Raw genomic sequence first — 19,972 nt, 5'->3', positions numbered from 1 at the left:
CTTCTATTTTTTTATGGAATTAATCTTTACTCATGCCTTTGCGGCAGACGTACAGTGACACAGCTCCCCATTCGACAATATTATTTTTGTACATGGAAATAATGTTGAGCTACATGATCAGAGACACAACTCCATGCTTCATAGCTATGAGAATACTTCAGCAATCTACTCCCCCCCCTTCTCCCAACTTTTTTGCATGCATCAGCCTTGATCACCTCCATGGCCCATTTGTTTGGTATTATAGTCTCTAACCCAACAATATCAATCAGTCAGGAGCCCATTTGACCATGCTCCCCTTCACACAAGTGTTCCCTGCATTTATTAACCCTGAAAAGGCTAAGTCAGCTGGGCTTTTCCTTGGGACTTGTCCTTTTTTCTCAGCAGGAAAAGGCACCCAACCTTTAAGTGTTCCAGATCAGGCCTCTCCAAGTTGACCACCTCAGCTAACAGCTGGTCCTCCAGTCCATCCCTGGTTACCGTGAAGTTTATTAGGGTGGTCTGAGCCTGTATTTCAGGCTTGTAGTGAGGGTTAGCCAGTTTAGTGTGCAGTATCAGACGAAACCCAGAATGGAATCTGCATTCCTTATCTCCAACCTTTATATACCTTCAAAACATGATCAGAGTGTCTAATAAGTAAAAAATCCTGACATTATCCACATAATATATGAATAATTCAGTCTTATACAGTGCTTTTGGTTATTACCTTCCTTTTTTAATGGTATGCCTCCCTAAAAGTGGATCTATGACTGGATCAATAGTTTCTTCTAAATTTTCTATTAAAACAGGATCCCCATCGACAACAGCTTGCTCAATGATGTCGACATACCTGCAGAAACGATGCAGAAAATAAGTATCTGACATTTTTTGTGCGTGGGAACTACTGTATGTCTCTGCAGAAAAAAAAGAACAATTATCAAACATAGTCATTGTGAAAGTGAACTGCCTTGGAACTGTGGGGTGTCCATTACTGATTATTTCAACTCTTACACAATTAAGCAGAGTAACGTTTATTAAGCCACAGGCACAAAAACGGAATGGGAGGGATGGGGGGGTGAGAGAGGTCTTTTTCTAAGGCGCTGAAGAATTAACTGTGTGTCACTTCTGTTTTGTGCCACTGGCACCTCACTGGGTATAGCCGGCCAGCTTGTCCTGTTTCGAGAGCGAGGTCATTACACAGCCAAAGTATGACCGTCGGTTCTCGCCCCCCTTGTGCGGTTTTAAGAGCTGCGCCAACAAAACATTTTCACACTTGTGGAACTGGCATGTCAACGGCTGACTCTTCCTTACCCTTTCTGACCCAAGCTGATGACTTTGAGATCACGGCCACAGTGGCTTTTTATCCACTTGACGCCTTGCAGCTGAGGGTCAATCAGGAGAGGCCAGCGCTCGCAGTTTGTGAGAATGGTGGCGTTCTGGGTGGACATTTTGTCACTCGGCAGCCCCTCGTTGTTCCACCGCGCAACGGTGGCGTCGTCTGTGAGCATGCTAACTGGATCGAGCCCTTCGGTCATCGGAACAGGCACCTGGGGGGGACAAAGAGAGGCATGTTAGCTTTTGAAAGGAAAGAAAAATAAGGCTCAGCTTCACAGTTTATTACTAATATGGATGGCACCAAAAATGACCGTTTTACCGTTAATCTTGATGCGGCTGGCTGAAGCGGAGAAGAAATATCAGAGGATCTTTAAATATAGACATCCATCTTCAAGAACCGACGCATTGTTGAGAAAACATCACAGGACTCAATAGAATATCCCCAAAACATTTAAGCAATTACTTTAGAAAAGAATAAAAGAAACTGTTTGAAAGCAGCTCTTAGACAATTAGAATTGGAGTACACTCTGTAATTTAAAAGATTATGCTATCCACTTAAAAGCTGTACCCATCTTATAATAGGCTGCATGATTGTAGGCCAACAAAATGTAGCCTTTAATACTTTTAATTTCCACTCCTTAATCTAAATTTCCTTTTACATGAGTGTCTTGCTTGTTTGTTCTCTGTTTCCAGCTCTCTGAAATACCAGCGCCAACTCTCAGAGACAAGGCATATTAAACGTATTTGAATGCTGTTATTATAATTACAACACTGCTGTAGTCATTTCCTATTTACTACTTCAAGGCAAAATGTTTTGTTTTTTTACAAAACTGTTGACAGTTTTCCATGCATTAACATTTACTGTATGTTTAATATGTCTTTAGATGACAAAGAGTGCAGTAATCCTAGTCTATCACTCTGAAACATCCTGAGATAGTTGGCTCTTTTCTATGGGTAAAGAACTATGTTTCTTCATCCATTCTCCCATTTTTTAACCACTTTCCAATTCAGGGTTGAGGAGGGGCTGGAGCCTACCCTGGCAAGAGATGGGTGCAAGGCAGGATACACCCTGTTGTGTGTACCAGTCTATCACAGGGCAGACACAGCCACGCACACATTCACACTAGGGCCTAGCTTACCAGTATGTCTTTGGAGTGCAGGAGCACCAATCCACAAAGACAGGGAGAACATACAAACTCCACACATATAGCACCCCAGGAACTGAACCTGGGGGCCCCAATGCTAACCACTTTGCCACCATGCTTCCTGTGTTTTATATCTCTAAAAAATGCTAAAACACTTCTAAATAAGACCCGACAGGAGTACTACCGATTAGAAACGGGTACGAAGATGATTGGTTGTGTTCAAGCAATTTTGAATGAGATATCCGAGTACCTTCTGGCACCTCAAATACGGCATCCACAAGTTCTCCACCAGCTCGTGGCGGTATCGTTTGGAGAAGGAGCCAGCGTAGGAGATGAAGGCAGCGGTCAAGAGCAAATCCCCGCACAACGTCTTTTCCTGCTCATGGTACTGAGCCACTGAATGAGCCCAGCGCACATTCTCTGACTGGAGACGCCAGCACACAGACAAAGAAAAGCCATAAGATCAGACCCATCATCACAGTTAAGGGAACCATTCAAAATACAAGGACAAATTAAAACAGCGAGCTAAAGAGACAGGTGTGTGAAGCCCAAATTGAAACATAACAGCAAGAACTTGTAGTGTATATTCTACTGCTTTATGGATACCATTTTCTGCTGAAAGACCATAACAGACCCTCTAACCAATGGTAAACGGTGATCAAAGACACCAGCATTATGTGTGAATCTAACGCTAACTGTTAAACACTGCATTTATTCAACTACTGCTACCAATTCCTAATCAGGACAGCTTTTCATTTAATCATCTCGTAGGCATCTTCCCGGTGCACTTGGTGGGTAGTACTTTGGTATTAATATGCAGCAGTTTTGATTTTCACATTCTTGTTTAACCGATGAAAATGGAAAAGGTCAAGAAACGTTTCCGCGATCATGGTATAAATGAATAGTAATCTGTTTTCGCAGCTCATCAGCTTCTTTGATAAGTGCTTGAGATATTGTCAGATCAGCAGAGTCTAACAAAGGAGGGCATGCAGCAGACTGCTTCATTAGACTGTCCTCGAGGGCCTCACCTCCAGACCTTTCACTAATCTGTTGGCCAGCTCGATGGTCTTATTAGTTCTATTCACTTCATCTTGACAGCGCAGTTTCTCAGCTGTCGCCTTTTCAAAGGCCGCTGTTAAGGTAGCCAGGTTCATGTCTAGTTCCTTTAAAGACATAAACAAGCATTTGTTATAGTGTCATCATTATGAATCATGGGAAGGTGAGACAAGCATTGCTTTGGTTATCCCACGTGAACTCTAGAAACGACATGTTACTTTAACCCCCTGGAAATTAATTACCGCTGTCTTATTTATTAATAAACTGGATTAAATGTAGTACAGGTTAGGGCAGCACAGTAGCACAGAAGTAAGCGTTGCTGTCTTGGAGCTTTGAAGCCCTGGGTTTGGTTCCAGGCTCGGGGTGCTAACTGTGTGAAAATGGTATCTTAGTGTGTATTTCCCATGGCTAGTTTTCTCCCGCAGCCCAAGAACATACTGGTAAGTTAATTGACCCTGGAGTGGGTATGTGTGTGTGTGACTGCCCTGTGATGGACTGGTGTCCAGTTTAAGGTGCACCACACCTTGTGCCCTTTGCTTGCACTGATGAGATCGGACTCCCACTGAACTGGAAGGAGTGGTTAAAACACAGATGCAGGGCTGTTTCAGCTTAGAGGCAGACCACTCACTCGCATTGCATAATCAATTACCAAATGCAAAAGACTTAAAAGTTGTATGGGGCTTTTCACAGAAAAATAATACAAAAACTTCCAGCTTGGTTTCAGATACTCTCTCTCATCTGGTTAGTCTGAGGAATAGAAGACTGTAGCGTGCTGATTAAATTCTTTCTCACTTGAGTCAGAATATAGCAAGGAAACAATTAGGCAGCATTAATGGTTTCTTCTGTGCACTACTTGACTCTGTTTTTAACATCAGAAAAGAACTTGTCTGCATAAGAGCCTGAATCAAGGTAATTATTTGCTAAGCAACAATAGGAATCCATTGTCAATTTTATGTGATTTGAAACATTTCAATTACGTCTACAATGATAATAATAAATATAATCATATGTGACTTTAATTGTTTTCATTTCCCCTTTCATGTGACTGTCAGAGTCCTGATTGCAGAGAGACCATGGTGGTGAACCCTCTGGGAACTCTGGGGCACGTTTATTCAAAATCCCAAAAGGCGAAGCTTCAGTCTCTGAAATCTCTCGCTTTCATTTGCAGTAGTGGCCTTTTCAAAACAAGGTGAAGTTGAGTAAAGTTTCTGTGCCACAATGATCAAACAGTGTCACATCACTATGGCGATGTCTGGCAAGGCCAGGAATACAGATCAGCTTTAATTGTACAAGGCCTTGTTGCCACTGTATGTCAATCAGAGCCTCTGAATTGAGGAAAATTTGCTCTGTTCATTCTGTTAAATGATGTATCCAATTAAACCTGTTAGAATTCATGATCTTCAGTCAAGGTTAAATGAAAGTAGTTACTCCTGTCAGCTAGGTGATTAAATGCTGCCTACATCAGGCACATTTATGTGCGAAATTAAATTTTTGGTATAAAGCATGAATCTTTATGCATGTCAGTTAATTATCTTGCAGTCCTGCTACATAAATGCCCAGTACATTTGTTCTTAATCACCAGCCTCATTTTAAAACTTACTTTATTTCCCATATTAAAGTACACTTCGATGTTCAAATAACATTCTTTTGCATATTGAAAAAAAAAATCAAAGTACTACAAACTACTGACTGGGGCCACGTTCTCAGAAACATTTTTTTAATTGAAGATACCTTTAAAGAAATAAAAAAAATGATCTGCAGTAGCTTTTATTAATTACAAAACATTGATTTCCCAAAGTTTACACTTTTCAAAATTTGTTTGTGGGACAGAACAAAGCCTTAGGACAAGCTCGAGATAAACTCTATAAACCGCTACATTAACTAACAAAATACAGGAGGAGAGCTGTCTTTTTGAAGCAAAAAGGGACAACACTAAAACAAACACACACAAAGGAAGTTGAATCAAAATTGGGAAAATTATCCGTTTGCAATTAAAACATTCTACTTGGTCCATATTAATTTCGGGGGGGACTTTTTCCTTTTTGTTCTGAGAGTTAAACAGTTAGTGTCTGAACAATGTTTCTCCTCGCGGCAGAAGGACGCGCAAGTACAGTTTTAACTACCGTCTGTACCGTGACACAATTCACAGGCGTATCTGTAGCGCTTTCCCTGAAACGGTTTGAAAACTCACGGCGAGCTTCTTCCGAATGACCTCCAGTTTCTCGGCAGCCTCAGCCAGGTCGGTATTGGCCTGGGAAAGGGCTTTGCGCTTCAGTTCCACTTCGCAAAACACCTGACGCAGAACAGAAATACAGACCTCAGACGCCCATGCTGGACATCCTCATTCACATAGCTTAAACAAATATAAAAAGCACAAAAAACCCCCCAAAACGTTTCCCCTTCTTCTGAAGTATGTAAGTTTAAATCTGAAAAATAAAAAAACGAATGAAGTGTGCAATGCACTGAAAGGATGCAGCGCAGAGAGGTCTAAGTTAACTGTTTGAGGCATCCAGGTGTTCATTTAATGGAGTTTATTTAATGAAAGTTCAGGAGGGATGACAACATCCACGCTCAATCATTCCCAGCCGTCAGTAATTAGCAATCACTCCCTTCGTCCTTCCTCCACCGAACGCTATAAATACCAAATGTGATATCTCTCTCCCTCGCGTGCGACTTTCGCATCCCACCTCCACCTCTGCAGCTGCCCCTTGGTTACCTTGCTGGGGGGTCCTGGCCTCATTACACTTTGATTTTGGGCATAGTCATTCCTCGTGAATTACCTTTTTGTCCTTCTATATTTTTCTGGAAGTGTGGAAAAAGCCGCCCAAGGCCACGCTGTTGAAGCCAAAACCCTGAGATCTTCCAAGGATGGAAGGATGAGATAATTGATCCTTTCATCAATTATCTAATAACTCTCAAATTGCCTAGATGGGCTGATTGCACCCCTCTTGTGCAGGGGTGGTGCTTCATGAAAATGGCTGAGTGTTTTGGGGGTCCTCTTCCATACCATCTCCTGTGCTAAACAGTTTAGGAGTTTACTCCTTTATAAATGTCTTCAGGGCCTCCTATAACAAGTAATGCCCATTATCAAAAATGGTTGGTGTGTGTGTGTGTGTGTGTGTGTGTGTGTGTGGGTGTGTGGAAAGGGGTGTAAACACATAATTTAGGTTCTTTTTCCATTAAGGTCTCTGTTACATTACCCACCACCTACGTCCCCACCCACTGCTTGTCTATGCTGCTATTTATACCAAATGTACGGTGAATGTTAAAAAAAAAGGTCCTGACAAGTTTAACAGTGTGTGACGTAAGGAAGATACAGGCCCTATATGAATAATCTGCTCAACTGCATTGTTTTAGAAAAGGATCGATCCCTTTTTGTAATAATTATTACATTGATAATTATGAAAATTTGCAGAAGTAAGCAGTTTTCTACATATTTTCACACATTATAAAGATTAACAACAGAATAAATAACATCACTGATCATCATTTTTATAGAAAAGCCCTTAATTATGTACTTGATTGATACAATTTGAATGACACAAGCACTTGAACAAGTGGAAATGCAATTCTATTTACACAATTAAACTCTTAGCCATGTTGCTTTGCTTATGCAAATCTTAACATTCAAGAAACACTTTCACCTAAGAAATTGTGAAATTAATCTATTATTTGTTTCTCTTTTATTGTGAGCATAGAAATATTTTTTTCAGTCTAGGAATGCTTATTGCTACTTGTAACTCAAACTTTTGAGAAAGCATCAAACCCCTCAAGCATTAAATTAGAGCAATACTTACATACATCTTTTGTCGATGTCAGCGTGATAGGCATGCAGATTATCGGGAGAAATGAAAACCAGTAATATGCATTGTGACAAAAATGAACAATTACGCAATGTCACTGAAATTAATTATGCTGCACTAAGATGAATCATGCGTCATGTTATTAATGAGCATGTGCACTTTTGAAGAAGTTTTCTATTTACCTGTGATAAATGCGATAATGCTTGTGAAACACACAATGAAAAATGAGCTCATCCAAAGGATTAAATCATGATACTTCTAACGTGGTTCTTTATTAATCTTCCGCATTTCGGCATCAAAGTGTCTATCAGGACCTTTACTTTGAAATCCAATTACAGTTGTGCACACAAGAACTTCATCGCATGGGTTCATTGCACGAATGCAGCAAACAGAAAAATATATAATGTACTGAATAATGTGCTGTTAAAAGGAGGGGACAGCAAACATCAGGTATAAAGTAGCATGTGTGAAATAAGACCATAGCAACGATCTAGTCTTGATGGGCATCTTGATATCGATATGTTAATTAACTTTCAAGGAACAGTAAAACAAAAGATCTCAGATGTTCAGTTTTCAATCATTAGCAGGAATTTAGTTTTAGGGTAGATATGCACACAGTATGGTGTGGAATGCTGAGGGTTAACCTATAGTCAAGTCACAGTGCTATATACCTCATGGAAGCGGATAATGTTAATAACCCATGCGCAGAGCCCAGCTGCTGCTGACGATTTTAAGCGAACAAACTCAGGGTTAAACTCAGGATCGCTGAGGTACTCATCCTTCACTGCTCTGACAGTGGCTTCAGGGATGTGCTCCTTGTCAAAATTCATCAGCGCTTGCAAGAAATCATCCACCTGTCAAACACAAGGGACAAAGCACCTTCCGAAACTCAAAAATTACATTTCTAACCGACAGGGGCTCAAGGAGCCTATGATGGGCGTTTTTGAGCACCAGTAATATTTTTTTGATGTTTCGGGTTGCAAAAATATTGAATAATTACTGTTTCTTCTAAACTGGACTTATAAAACAGAGGGAGAGAGAAGAGAAGCAGGGATATACTGTAAAGCACAGTAAAATGAAAGAGTGGGTGAGAAACAGTATCCAAATGAAGGAAGATTTGGGAGAGAGGGGTGAAAAGCTGGAATCTATAATTGAATGGAGGGGTTTTAAAAAACGTCACTGAGAGAAGAGGGAAAGTGTCATCCATGTTTTAGAATAATATTGGTTTCTGATGTTTTTCTCAAGTCCTGAAATTCCTGTAAAAGATGCAAACAGAAAAGTCAGTGTAATCTTGGTCAGGAGAGGTGAAATGAGGAGATACTAGCTTGGAAAAATCTTTAATACTGCTCTGACATGTACAATCGGCCATCTTCCTGCTCTGTCCTTAGGTCTCCTGTTATTTCTACCCCTGCTACCTTCCTCTCTCTCCCTAAAACCTGTAGAAGGCTCAACAACCAAGCAGCTGCTTTTTTCTTTCTACTTTGAACCTTTACTTGTTGCTTTGCAGGCACTGGACACTGATGCAGCTCCTTTCTCAGGTTTGCGTCAGAATCAAACATCACTCATATCAGGAAGAGCACGTTGAAATGACAAATCCAGTGTATGTACTGTATATGTATTTAATGGGATATGTTCAACAGAAAATATCCTGTAAAAAGTATTTTCTTATTCAAAATCATTTTGCGCAGCATAAAATGTAGCATTGTAGCACACCAGGCAATTGTCATATTTTGTTTGCCTTTACGATATTAAAGTATATTTTCAGAGAACAAATGACAGTGTCCTTTTGAAAAGAAATTATAGGTAGTTACTGTATAGTTGGCTTTAATCTTAGATTGTGTTATTTTTTAATTATAGTGTGGACGGCCTTTTAAAACTAATCTTTTTTAGTAAATAAGCCACTAACATACAGTACGTACACCCCAAAAATGTACGACAGGTCTATCACTGTCTTAAATGAGACTCTTCCCCAGTTGCTTAAACCTGAGGTCTTCACCCTATTCAGCCCATAGGAATCTCTGATTGGGATTTATAGGCTCAACCCTCCTTACTTAAATAACAGCTGCCATGTAAGCTGTCTCACCTTGCTCATATACATTTTAGCTGCCTTCCAACTTCGATCCTTTGGGATTCGGCCATGAGGGGCCAGGAGCACCAAAACAGCCGCTGCCACATTGGTAACAACAGCAGGTGGAGTAGGAAATGTCCTCAGCTCAGTCAGGTTTAGCTGAAATGTAAAAGGCAAAAAATGCTCAGTGATTACAAATACTATGCTGTATTAACAGTATGTACAGTATCTGAGCTAAACGTAATATGTATTGAAGAGCAAAGTGAAACCAAAGAGAACTCATAGATTTTCAGGATTTCATTAACTTTTTTCAGTACCTTAATAAAATATGAGGCTGCTGGAAAAGATGATAAAAGCAGCTCTGAGATTTCACTTTCCTTTGAGATATATAAAATACATGTGTACTGCCAGGCATTAAAACAGCAGTAAATGAGAATCATGGCTAATAGCTTTTGTCGTATTTTTAACGTCTGTCATTACATACAGTCTATTGTGCAAAAAGAGGAGTTAGATTAGTTTAATTTACCCTGTTTAAGGTATTAAGAGCTGCATTGGCAGCATTGAGGGCAGGCTCTGCTTTGGCCAGGTCATCCTCTGACTCCTGCTGCTGCTTAGTAACTTCTGCTTGGATGGCCGCAACCTGCAGGGCACAAAGCCACATGTTTTACTGCCTGTCTCTGAATGTTTCCCTGCGAAAATAACATCTCAACCTACCCTCCGAGTCTGAGACACTTGTGTGAAACATATTTTTGGGGCTCGAGGAGAAAAGGCAATGGAAACACAATATTTACCCTCCTCCTCCCAAACTGTGAACACAAAGCTAAAGGTTTCTCTAAAGATTAGAGAATATAGCTAATTAAACAGTACGCACATTATGTTGCGCCTTTTAATTTTACTTCCTGTGTTGTAACAGCACCAGGTCCTAATAACAACATTTTGCTTTAAAGCAAGTTCTGGGTGTGCCCTGTTCTTTGTATTAAATGCAGTTTTTCCTGAGCTGTTTGCTCTATGTAATCCTAAAAAAAACAGCAGCTGTACTAGATCATTTTAACACTTGCTGGGCCCAGCCTACTGCATATTGACATTTTTTCCCCGTGTCAATCGTGACTTGGGTGCTACTGTTCACTCCCATTTGAGTTTAAAATTGTGCGTTTTTGACCAGCAAGACCAAAGACTAGTAAAGATACCCTCTGTTCTTCAGCGTCAGCAACAGCTTTCTCTTGATTCAGCTTTTCGGTCTGCTGGCCTATTTTAGCAATGAGAGCCTCGGTGTCCCTGTTCCTCTGGTGAAGTTCCACTTCCTGAGTCGCCAGCTTCGCCTTCAAATCCTCCACCTGAGTAGTCATAATAGCGCAATCAAATTGAACACCAGCGGTGGTTTAATTTAAACAAGTGTCAGGAAGTTGAAAATAAATAAAGCCTCGGGCCTCCTCTTTAACGTATTCAATTAATTTGGGTCCTCTGGAGATGCACGTTCACACTCATATAAATAAAGAATAATGCCTCGAGATGAATACTGTGAATGCGCTCATTCTCAACAAGATGATTGGAAATTTTTCTCAACAGGTCCTCGTTTAATTAAACCTGCTCGTTTCCCACGTTTGCTTTGGTGTTGTTGGCGAGACAGTCGGAGCCTGAATACCACTAAAAAAAAAATTCTAAAAACATAATTCAGTATCCTTTTTTTGCCGTGTAAATGTGACGTGTGTGCGGCCAGAAAGAAGTCTTTTGAGAAAAATAAATCATAAATAGCATACATTCTTTGAACAGCATATCAAGTTTTACACCCGCGATTATGTTATCTTTTGGCATGTCTCTCCTGGCTGAGGAAATGGCAGAATGGCCATATCATCAAACAGTCGAGGCTGAAAAGACCCTTCGCCCCACCCCCCGTTTCATTTTGCGGGGAATGAGGTGTGGAGCCGCTGCAAGGGTGAAATGGGGTGCGAGAAAAGTTGTGTAAATGGCTCAGGAGGTGAGATATTGATTCACCAGAAGTGAGTGAGATTAGAGCTTGACCTCCTCCCCAACATCAGTTTAAAACTCCCATTAAATATTCACCTCTATTTAAATATGTAGTCAATTTTCTGACCTATGTCTGATTGGAATGGATTTTTAATACCCAAATATTGTCACAATGTAAGCTTCTCCACATGCCCATGTCTGGAAAAGTAGATTCTGAGGGAAATGAATGGGTATAATGTCTCAAAAAAGATCACACTGTAAATATTTAGGGATGTTGTACCTTATATCAATATAAAACTACTAGCCAATTAATGCATTCTTAAATAACTGCAAACAGAAATGACCTGATCACTGATCGCTTGACTAAAAAAAGTAAGAAAAATTAGGTGCAGAAGTATATCACTGGCAAGGTTAAATATATCATTAAAACGCAGTCTTTATGGAGCTACAGGACGTGGGTTAATTGGCACCTTAAGCTTTCACTTTTTACACAATCCAGAAACAGAATGAAATGTTAACCTGGGAAGCTGTTGTCTGCAGTTTTTGAAGTCCATTTTCAAGTCTCTCCATCTTCTGGGTTAACTCTTTCCTCTTCTTATCGAGTAGATTGCCATAGAGTTTCATAAACTCCAGGAAGCTCTTGGGTGTGGTGTAATTATAATGTTTCTCATTCTGCTGGTATTTGACACTCACTTCATTTACACTGGTGTGGGCATAAGAGATGAACTCACTTATGGAAACTTTGACTTCAGGCTAAAAAGAAAATAGTCAAGAAAAATGAGAGAAAAAAAATCTTTCAAGAACAGTTCAAATTGTCTAAATGTGGTTAAACATAAGCAGTGTCTGCTTTTATCTTCAGAAATACCAAAGGCATTGTAAAACTTCAAATATTTCTGGCAAATGGATACAATATTTTAATTTCCCCAAGAATTCTTTAATTTATTAAAACAATATTGACATAAAAAGAGTTTATAAAAATTACATATAAAGGCAGACGAGATCTGGTGTTGGAAAAAAAGAGAAGTACATCTTTTCATGTAATTATCTAAAGATGCCTGTTAAGAATTAATTTTGCATTCCTTTGTAATTGTTCTTTAGAATTTTCGTGTTAGTCCCAATTGTGTTTTAAAACCCTACAGCATTTCAATTCTATTAAAATTAATCTCTTATTATATCGCCTACATTCACCCTTTGCTACTTAATTTTTCATAACAAATCAACTTAATCAAGCTCATTAAGTGTCATTATTAGCCATTTATTGTTATCTTTCCCAGTGCTCTTCTGAATGGCAGCCTCTCACGCCCACCAGTGTTCTATTGACACTGTGGGATTAGCTACTTTTCAGCTCCGTGTACATATGAATCGCACAATGTAAGCGGGAGAAATGTTTTAATTGCATTTTTATGGTCATTTATGGTCACCGAGGATAAAAATAACAGCTCTGTAAAAAAAACAACACCAATGGAAACTGTTTTGCTTGAGTCTTTTTCACAGAAGTTTACAGAACTCAAAAAAAAAATAAATCTAAGCCATGACTATATGCTACCCTTCCACTTGTAGGTTGCTCTTTCTGACTTTTTATATGTATCTCATGATGAATTTCCGTGCCTCAGAGACTGTGATTGTGCTCGAGGAGCTATTTATCAGAAAAGACCCCTAACAAAAATCTTGGACTTGAAGGGGTTTTAAACAAAGGCCTTGTGATTTATTCCCTACTTTGCATGGAAAATGTATTTTCACAGCTGTCAGAATGATGGACAGGAAGAGAATGATATGACTATGGTTGTTTGCTTGTACCTGCACATAATAGCCCAGCAGCAGCCTTGGTATGTTTGTGAGACTAAGTTTGTCCCATTTTGGAAGATATTAAGTTTGTCTCTGGGACACACATGACTTCACCAGGGTGCCTACCCTCATTCATAATAGATGCTAATCTTTTCAGGGCTGACTGATGACAGCACTTCCTGCCCTTCACGGAATTAGACCTCAGTTTTATCAAAGGACTTGAACTGCCTGCTAATTAGAGTAATTTCCTTCATCATGAATTATTTATTTCTATTGTAACCGATCACGGCGGCATAAATGGATTCTGCCGTACCTAGTTTTCACACAGATGCACAAGCAACAAAAAGTTTCCAAACTTCTCATGGATGCCATTCTGTTAACTGTGCTTTCAGAAGCAAAAATAAGTTTGGAAAATAAGAATATGAGGCCAGCTCTCCCTGCTTGTGTGGATTGGCATGAATATTTTCTTATGGAGTAAAAAATAACTGTTTTACAGGTCTCTAGGGGAGATTTCTGCTGAAACCTAGCTACTGACTGGTGGAATGGCACTGAGTAAATAATTTTAGAGTTTAATTTCATACATCCGTGGTCACTCAGATTATGTATTGAAAGGTTTTGAAAGACCAGGGTGTTTACTTCGCATTGTGTATAAAGAATGGTCTTTAAAGTATTTAGGTGATCTGAGAACTCAGTATTCCCCATTCCCAAATTTAAGCAAACAAATGCACACGATTCTTGCTCTGTCCACCTGCACATCAAGCAACTACTGTAGGTGATTCTCTCAATGAAAGAACTGCAGGGTTTGCCAACATCAGGCACCGATCGGTTTAAGCTTACATCCAGTCCATTTATCTTCTCGATGAAAGTGCTGCTGACAGACTGCAGGGCTGCTTGAGGCCAAGCGTGAAACCAGTCGATGGCGGTGCAGTTCACCAGAGCTGGAAACTTCCTTGCTCTGGTTCTCAGAGTGAAGCCGACAGGAGAGAAACACAGGACAACCTGGGGAGCATATGTTTCCACGTAAATTACAGAGTGGCAAGACAAATTAGTTTTAGCCAAACATTGTGGCTGGGGAGGGGGGGGGGGACCCAGCAGAGACACCACACACAATGAATTGGTCAGCAAGAAAGCGTACTGCACGGAGGTCGACTTCATTGAAGTGTCACTCCATCACGTCATAACCGTCGTCACAGCTGAAGTTAAACCAGACAGCCAACATTTAATAACACGCTAGGCAGAGACTACATGAAGTCAGCTAGGCATTTGTGGGCTAAGCTAACAGGTATCGTTTTCACTGAGATTACAGAGTGGTTCTGTTATGGAAAATGTCTGACTCTAGTTCAGAGGTGGCGTTGGCAGCGATTTCTGTTTTACCCAACTGAGCGCTGCACACAGAACAGCTCCTAATTAAAAGCATGCGAACGTAAATATGAAGTTGCCATACTGTCTCCTTAGCAATCACTTCACACAAACGTTGTGTCTGGAAATGCTCTGAGAAAATCCAGCATGTGTTTTCCAGAACAAATACCACCATTGACATATTCCATCCAAGGGCCTTAACCTTAGAGCAGCAAGCCTCCCCAGTAGGACTTATTTCAGGAGGTAAAAAAACAACAATTTCTATACACGACAGTGCTCATAGTTACACATTATCAACTCAAGAAACTTTCCACTTTCTAATTATACTTACTTAAGCAATTTTACAAAAAAAATGTTTTGCTTAATTGCATTACTATCTGGGAAAGCAAAGTACGCAGAGCGCAAATGTATAAACAGCGTGAGGGAATTACTAATTAGTCAGAAAGATATTTTCTTTTGAATATTAAATAAGTAAATACAATTTGCCAGAGCAGGACTGATGGATTACTTTGGGTTTTAACCTTATTTGCTTTATTAATATTTTTACAAAAGTCGAACAAACCCAGAAAGGAAACAGAAACAGACACCAATCTTCAGATATTTCACCACAGAACATTTGGAAACGAGGAAATACAATTTTTAGCAGTACAAAACACAGCTGAGGCTCACATTTTCCACATTGGACAATCTACAGTAATTGGTATAAATATAGAACTGACCTTCAGCTGCCTGCGAATCCTGTCGATGAAGAATTGCCAGCAGTTCTCTCTGGTGTCCAGCAGCCCCAATCCTCTCAGCTCCATCCGAATGGAGGAGATGACAGTGTCCACCTCCTCCTCGCTGAACAGGTCTGGAATATCCCCTGAAATACACATCGCTGCTCAGTACACACAGACTGCACCAGGGCTGCCTGCACCCGGCCACAGTGCTTCTGTTGACCACCTGGTACTGCTGAAAGGAAGAGGTACAGTAAATGTGCAAAAGATTACGGCTGCTTTTGGTGTCTTAGAATGTCAAACATAAATTAAACACTTTATAAACAATGAACAAATACATAATAATTACATTTACATACTTTAAAACTCGCAGGGTAAAAAAACAATAAATCAGCAATCAAACGAGGAAAAATTTAATTGTCCAGTTATATTCCGTATTATGAATTATTGTCTCTGTCTCTTTATCTTTATCTCTGTCAGGAAGCAAACCCTATTCTTTCATTGATTTTGCTTTATACTTCACTATTTCTGTTAGAATTCATAAATAAATTTGCTTTAAAATGTAGAATAAAGCATTTACAATAAAACCTATTTTCCACCAATGTACAAAAAGAGGCCCTAAAAAGCACAGTTATTTTAAGGTTACAAGGTGAAACTTTAACTGGTCAGTTGATTAGAACAAAAGGCCGTTTCTCTGTAGATCTTTACCTTTAAAAGGTTAATCAGCCTTTCATGTTCAGCAGGAGGAAGGTTTTTCAAACAGAAAGCACACTTTCTAAAATAACACTTAAACTGTGTTCTTTTGTATGGCTTTTTCATGCGAACAATACAGAATTATATTTTAAAAAAAGCCTTTATAATGAACTCTACATTTACTGATTGCAAATAATTATCTTAAGCAGCTTATTTTACTTAGGTTATGGAAGGTGACTTGATATCTCCAGTATAACTAATATCCAAGGTTGATCCCTAACCCCTGCTGATGAAGCCTATTCAAAACTCAAGTGACCTACGCTCATTTACAATGCTTTATGTCTGAAGTGTTTTGATGATGAGCATGTTTGTCAAAGTTTTAAAGCATAGATCTCTGCTGCTATTATTACAATGCCCTAACCTACATCATTCAGCTAAATTGCACAGTACCTGATGCCAGCATGTCATTAATTAGTACTAGAAAGCGCTCATCTGGTATCTGAGCATCTGTATGAAGGAAGACAGTCCCGATGTTTTTCACCCCAACCTTCATATATAGGGCAGCAATGTCACTCTGTGTATAAAGAAAAGGCAATCACAACCTCAGGAAGTGAACTTTCCCAGTACGGTGAGCTTCAGATTAACTTAAAATCACACAGGAGAAGTGGGAGTTTCATCTGTTCACAGAGACAACTTTGATCCAAAAGCGATCGCTTTGAGGGTGCTCTTGAACAGAATGATCGCTTCATGAACAGGGGATGAAGACAGAAGACATGAATGCGATATTATGAGTCTGGGGCTGGACGTGTTTCAGGGACAGCGTGCTGTTGGCTATGCATCATTTTTTTGGTTTTTCAGACTGCTTGACCTTATGTCACCTCTGTCCACCGGCGAAGACATAACTTGTGAAAAGGCCAATGAAACACAAGCCCTGGAGGCTGAAATTAACAAAGTTGGCTATAACTTTAACAAATACCCCGTGAGTCTTTAAAAGACACAACAAAAGCTATTCCCATTACTATCTTGTTGCATTGGTCTATGCATTTCAGCATCATTTGTATTGTATATACAGCCCTTATTTTTAACTTAAAGTAAAGGGAGATTAACAAGTTTAAGGTGTACAACAGGTGTACATTAGGATTGACAAGTGATGCAATCACAGAGTATTTTTTTTGCTAAATACAGTATAAATAATAATAAAGCTCAAGTGAGGAAGAAATATAGCATATGTATATAACGTAAACATTTAGAAAGCATTAGATAATGAAAAGAGAAGAAATGAGACCCACTAACTAGTAATACATATATTATCAATGTCACAGATAAAGAGAAACCTAATTTCCCTCTGTCTTGGTGTCTTTATATGTTTTGAAGACATCTGTATTTCTCACCCTTAAATCGTGGATCCCGTAGCCTTTGCGAAGAGTGATTTGAAACACTTCCAACACACTGAGAAACGCTGCCAGACGGCACAAGCTTTGCTTTCCACTTCCGCCAACCCCTATCAAAAGGGCATTCCCATGCGGCGCCTCCAGAATTCGGCTGATTCGGCATCTACAAGGACAGAACCATGGGTGTCACGGGCGCTACATATATTCTGAGGTTTGGGTGCCCTTGGAGAATGCCCATTCGTATTTCGTGAACACCTAAACCAGCATCGAAAACAAAAAATCCTCCATAATATTATATCCAGAGAACAGGACAAAGTGCAGTTGAAAATGTTTCAATCTGATTGTTGGGATATTGGAGGCAATGTTTGTCAAACTATTTGCTGCTCAAGTTAGTGGGGTTCAAATCCTATTTTTTGTACACGTAAAAATATTAGCAACCTGTACCAATTCCCTAGCTATATTTTAACTAACTTGAGCTACAGTCAGTAACTTTTTTCATAAACACAGTAGCGGTATAACTGACAAATTAACACTGACTCGCAAACAACATTTATGAAGGACAGACGGCTCAGAGAAGTACAATCCACACACAAACCTAGAGGAGCATCATCCTGAATCTTATACTGGTGTCTGTAGTGTTAAGTGGAGTGACAGTACATGATTCCCCCTCGAGTGGGATCCATTGCACCGCAAGGGATGTTGGTACTCATTTGTACAGATTACAGGTGGGGGGAGGGGAGCAGCTGGGGTAAAGTACATCAAGGGTACATCAGTGTGCGCAGCAGCAACTTGACCCCACAACTTTACAGCTGTTGGTGCAAGTTTGTTTGGTTCCACTTCATAAATTAATGAATTGCTGGGTATACACATTCACAGGGTGGGGTGTTAGTTCTCATGTTACATATTGCACACTGCTCAAGTTACCCATGTAGTCTCTAACCACTAATACAAAGCAGAGGACGTACATGTGCTGTATTGCTTCTTCAAACAGAACAAGGTTCATGACAGCGTGTAGCTCATTGTAATGCTCCAGAGCCTCAGTCAAAGTCTTATGCAGTTTCTCCCAGTCAGAAACAGGGAAATATCGAGGCTCCCCGACTCCCTGAGCAAAGTGACAGTAGATAAGAGGCTGATGGATAAACATGTGTTCGTCGACTCCCTAAAAACAAAAAAAGTCACATATTTGATTTGATGTATGCAAGCAAAATTAGTTACAGTTCAAAATAATATCTGTAAGGTCTTAACCAATTCCAACTGAATTACCCAGTTATACCTTATAAACATTTGTCTGTGTTCTACAGCGTTTCATTTTTAATTTAACCCTGTTCATGCAACAATTCTGCACTTCCAATAATTCTAAGATCAGTTAAAGGTAAAAAGCAAATACAGTAACTATTTTCTACTCAGATGTGTTGGAGAGATCTGTTTATACAGCATGACTGCAGTGATGCAGTGGCAGAAGTATTATGATTGTGTTTACCTTATATTGATCAGAACTTTATTATTAAAAGAGTTGACTAAAATAACAGCAGCGACAAGTATAATTTTTATACTTATAACTTGTCTCTAGGTATTCACAGAAGATGTACCATGATGGCAAGTGGGTGTATAATTGAAGAAAATCATGTCGGTAGCATCCTACCTCAAAGTATCTTTTCCCTGTGTCGATCAGAATTTTGTTGAAAAGCTCGACATCTTTTTCCTCCATTAGCTTGTCAGAATAAACCCTGGATGATTCATGAAGCCATAAGTTCACTAAATCAGTTGGGTATCTGACACATTCTGGGGAAGCAAACAGGATCCCCTGAAAATATAATTCCAGGAGACTTTCAAAAAGTGACTATGAACCACATGCAGTATTTTGAGCATAAAATGAGTTCTTTCTTTGCTTTGAACCTTATGAACACAAACAGAAAACCCATCTTTAGCTCATACCATAAAGCAAATGTTTTATCAGTAGTACTGTTAACTGTAGGTCAACACATGCATTTAATGAGAAAGACAAGAAATATAGGTACTGAAATACACAATCTAAAAACAATCAATTTTATATGAAGCATAGAAAGAATAAAGTTCTGAGTTATCGACTTCTACTTCTTACAGATACAATAGACATGTTATACTCTCAACACTTGTTGAGACAACAGTGCTGCAATGCACTGCATAATACATCTCACAACCACTTGTGACTTCTCACCTTGAGTTTTTGAAGATATAACCTTATTCACCAAGGTATTACGGGATTAAAAAGTACTGCCCGCTCACAGTTGCAGCAAGAGACAGGAATCACAAATCCAAAATTTAGCCATAGCTGAACTGACAGACAGCCTCAGCAAATCTGAAATTCGCCAAACAGACTGAAGCGCCTAGCAACCCATTCAAAAAAAATATATAGTACCTGAAAAATGTTGGACAAATCCCTCAAATTAAAGATGTAGTGAAACCGAATGGCCGTGGGCAGGAAGTTCTGGGTCATTTTCTGATGCAGGCAGATCGCGGCCTGGATCAGAGTACTGACGGATTTAGTGACTCCATAGCTGAAGCCCCCTTGCTGGAAGTGGGTGCTCAGGATACTGCTGTAGATGGTGACCAAGGCATCAGTCCCAGGGAAATGCACAGCAAACACGGAGAAATGTCTCTGGAAACACAACAGGACGGGAGAAAAAGGGATGAGTCTGTT

The 19,972-nt window shown here is 39.7% G+C and overlaps 1 protein-coding gene across 1 annotated transcript in view; it reads right to left on the bottom strand.

Annotated features, from left to right (window-relative positions):
• The window catches only part of dnah9l (dynein, axonemal, heavy polypeptide 9 like), an 84,031-nt gene that overhangs the window by 13,327 nt on the left and 50,732 nt on the right, over positions 1-19,972 (bottom strand). The window contains exons 49-66 of the mRNA XM_088929989.1: positions 19,691-19,930; positions 18,935-19,096; positions 18,258-18,451; positions 17,293-17,455; positions 16,352-16,475; positions 15,212-15,354; positions 13,971-14,132; positions 11,868-12,101; positions 10,571-10,717; positions 9,910-10,023; positions 9,399-9,542; positions 7,987-8,169; positions 5,704-5,805; positions 3,485-3,619; positions 2,707-2,880; positions 1,288-1,523; positions 704-826; positions 400-604 (exon numbers count right to left, since the gene is read on the bottom strand). Of these exons, the coding sequence (XP_088786115.1) occupies positions 400-604; positions 704-826; positions 1,288-1,523; positions 2,707-2,880; positions 3,485-3,619; positions 5,704-5,805; positions 7,987-8,169; positions 9,399-9,542; positions 9,910-10,023; positions 10,571-10,717; positions 11,868-12,101; positions 13,971-14,132; positions 15,212-15,354; positions 16,352-16,475; positions 17,293-17,455; positions 18,258-18,451; positions 18,935-19,096; positions 19,691-19,930 (2,985 nt within the window). The remainder of the gene's footprint in view (positions 1-399; positions 605-703; positions 827-1,287; positions 1,524-2,706; positions 2,881-3,484; positions 3,620-5,703; positions 5,806-7,986; positions 8,170-9,398; positions 9,543-9,909; positions 10,024-10,570; positions 10,718-11,867; positions 12,102-13,970; positions 14,133-15,211; positions 15,355-16,351; positions 16,476-17,292; positions 17,456-18,257; positions 18,452-18,934; positions 19,097-19,690; positions 19,931-19,972) is intronic.

Source organism: Atractosteus spatula, chromosome 13, assembly GCF_055471065.1.
Source record: "Atractosteus spatula isolate fAtrSpa1 chromosome 13, fAtrSpa1.hap1, whole genome shotgun sequence".
Lineage (NCBI taxonomy): Eukaryota > Metazoa > Chordata > Actinopteri > Semionotiformes > Lepisosteidae > Atractosteus > Atractosteus spatula.
The sequence above is the reverse complement of the archived record's forward strand: the minus strand, read 5'-3'. Positions and strand labels throughout refer to the sequence as shown.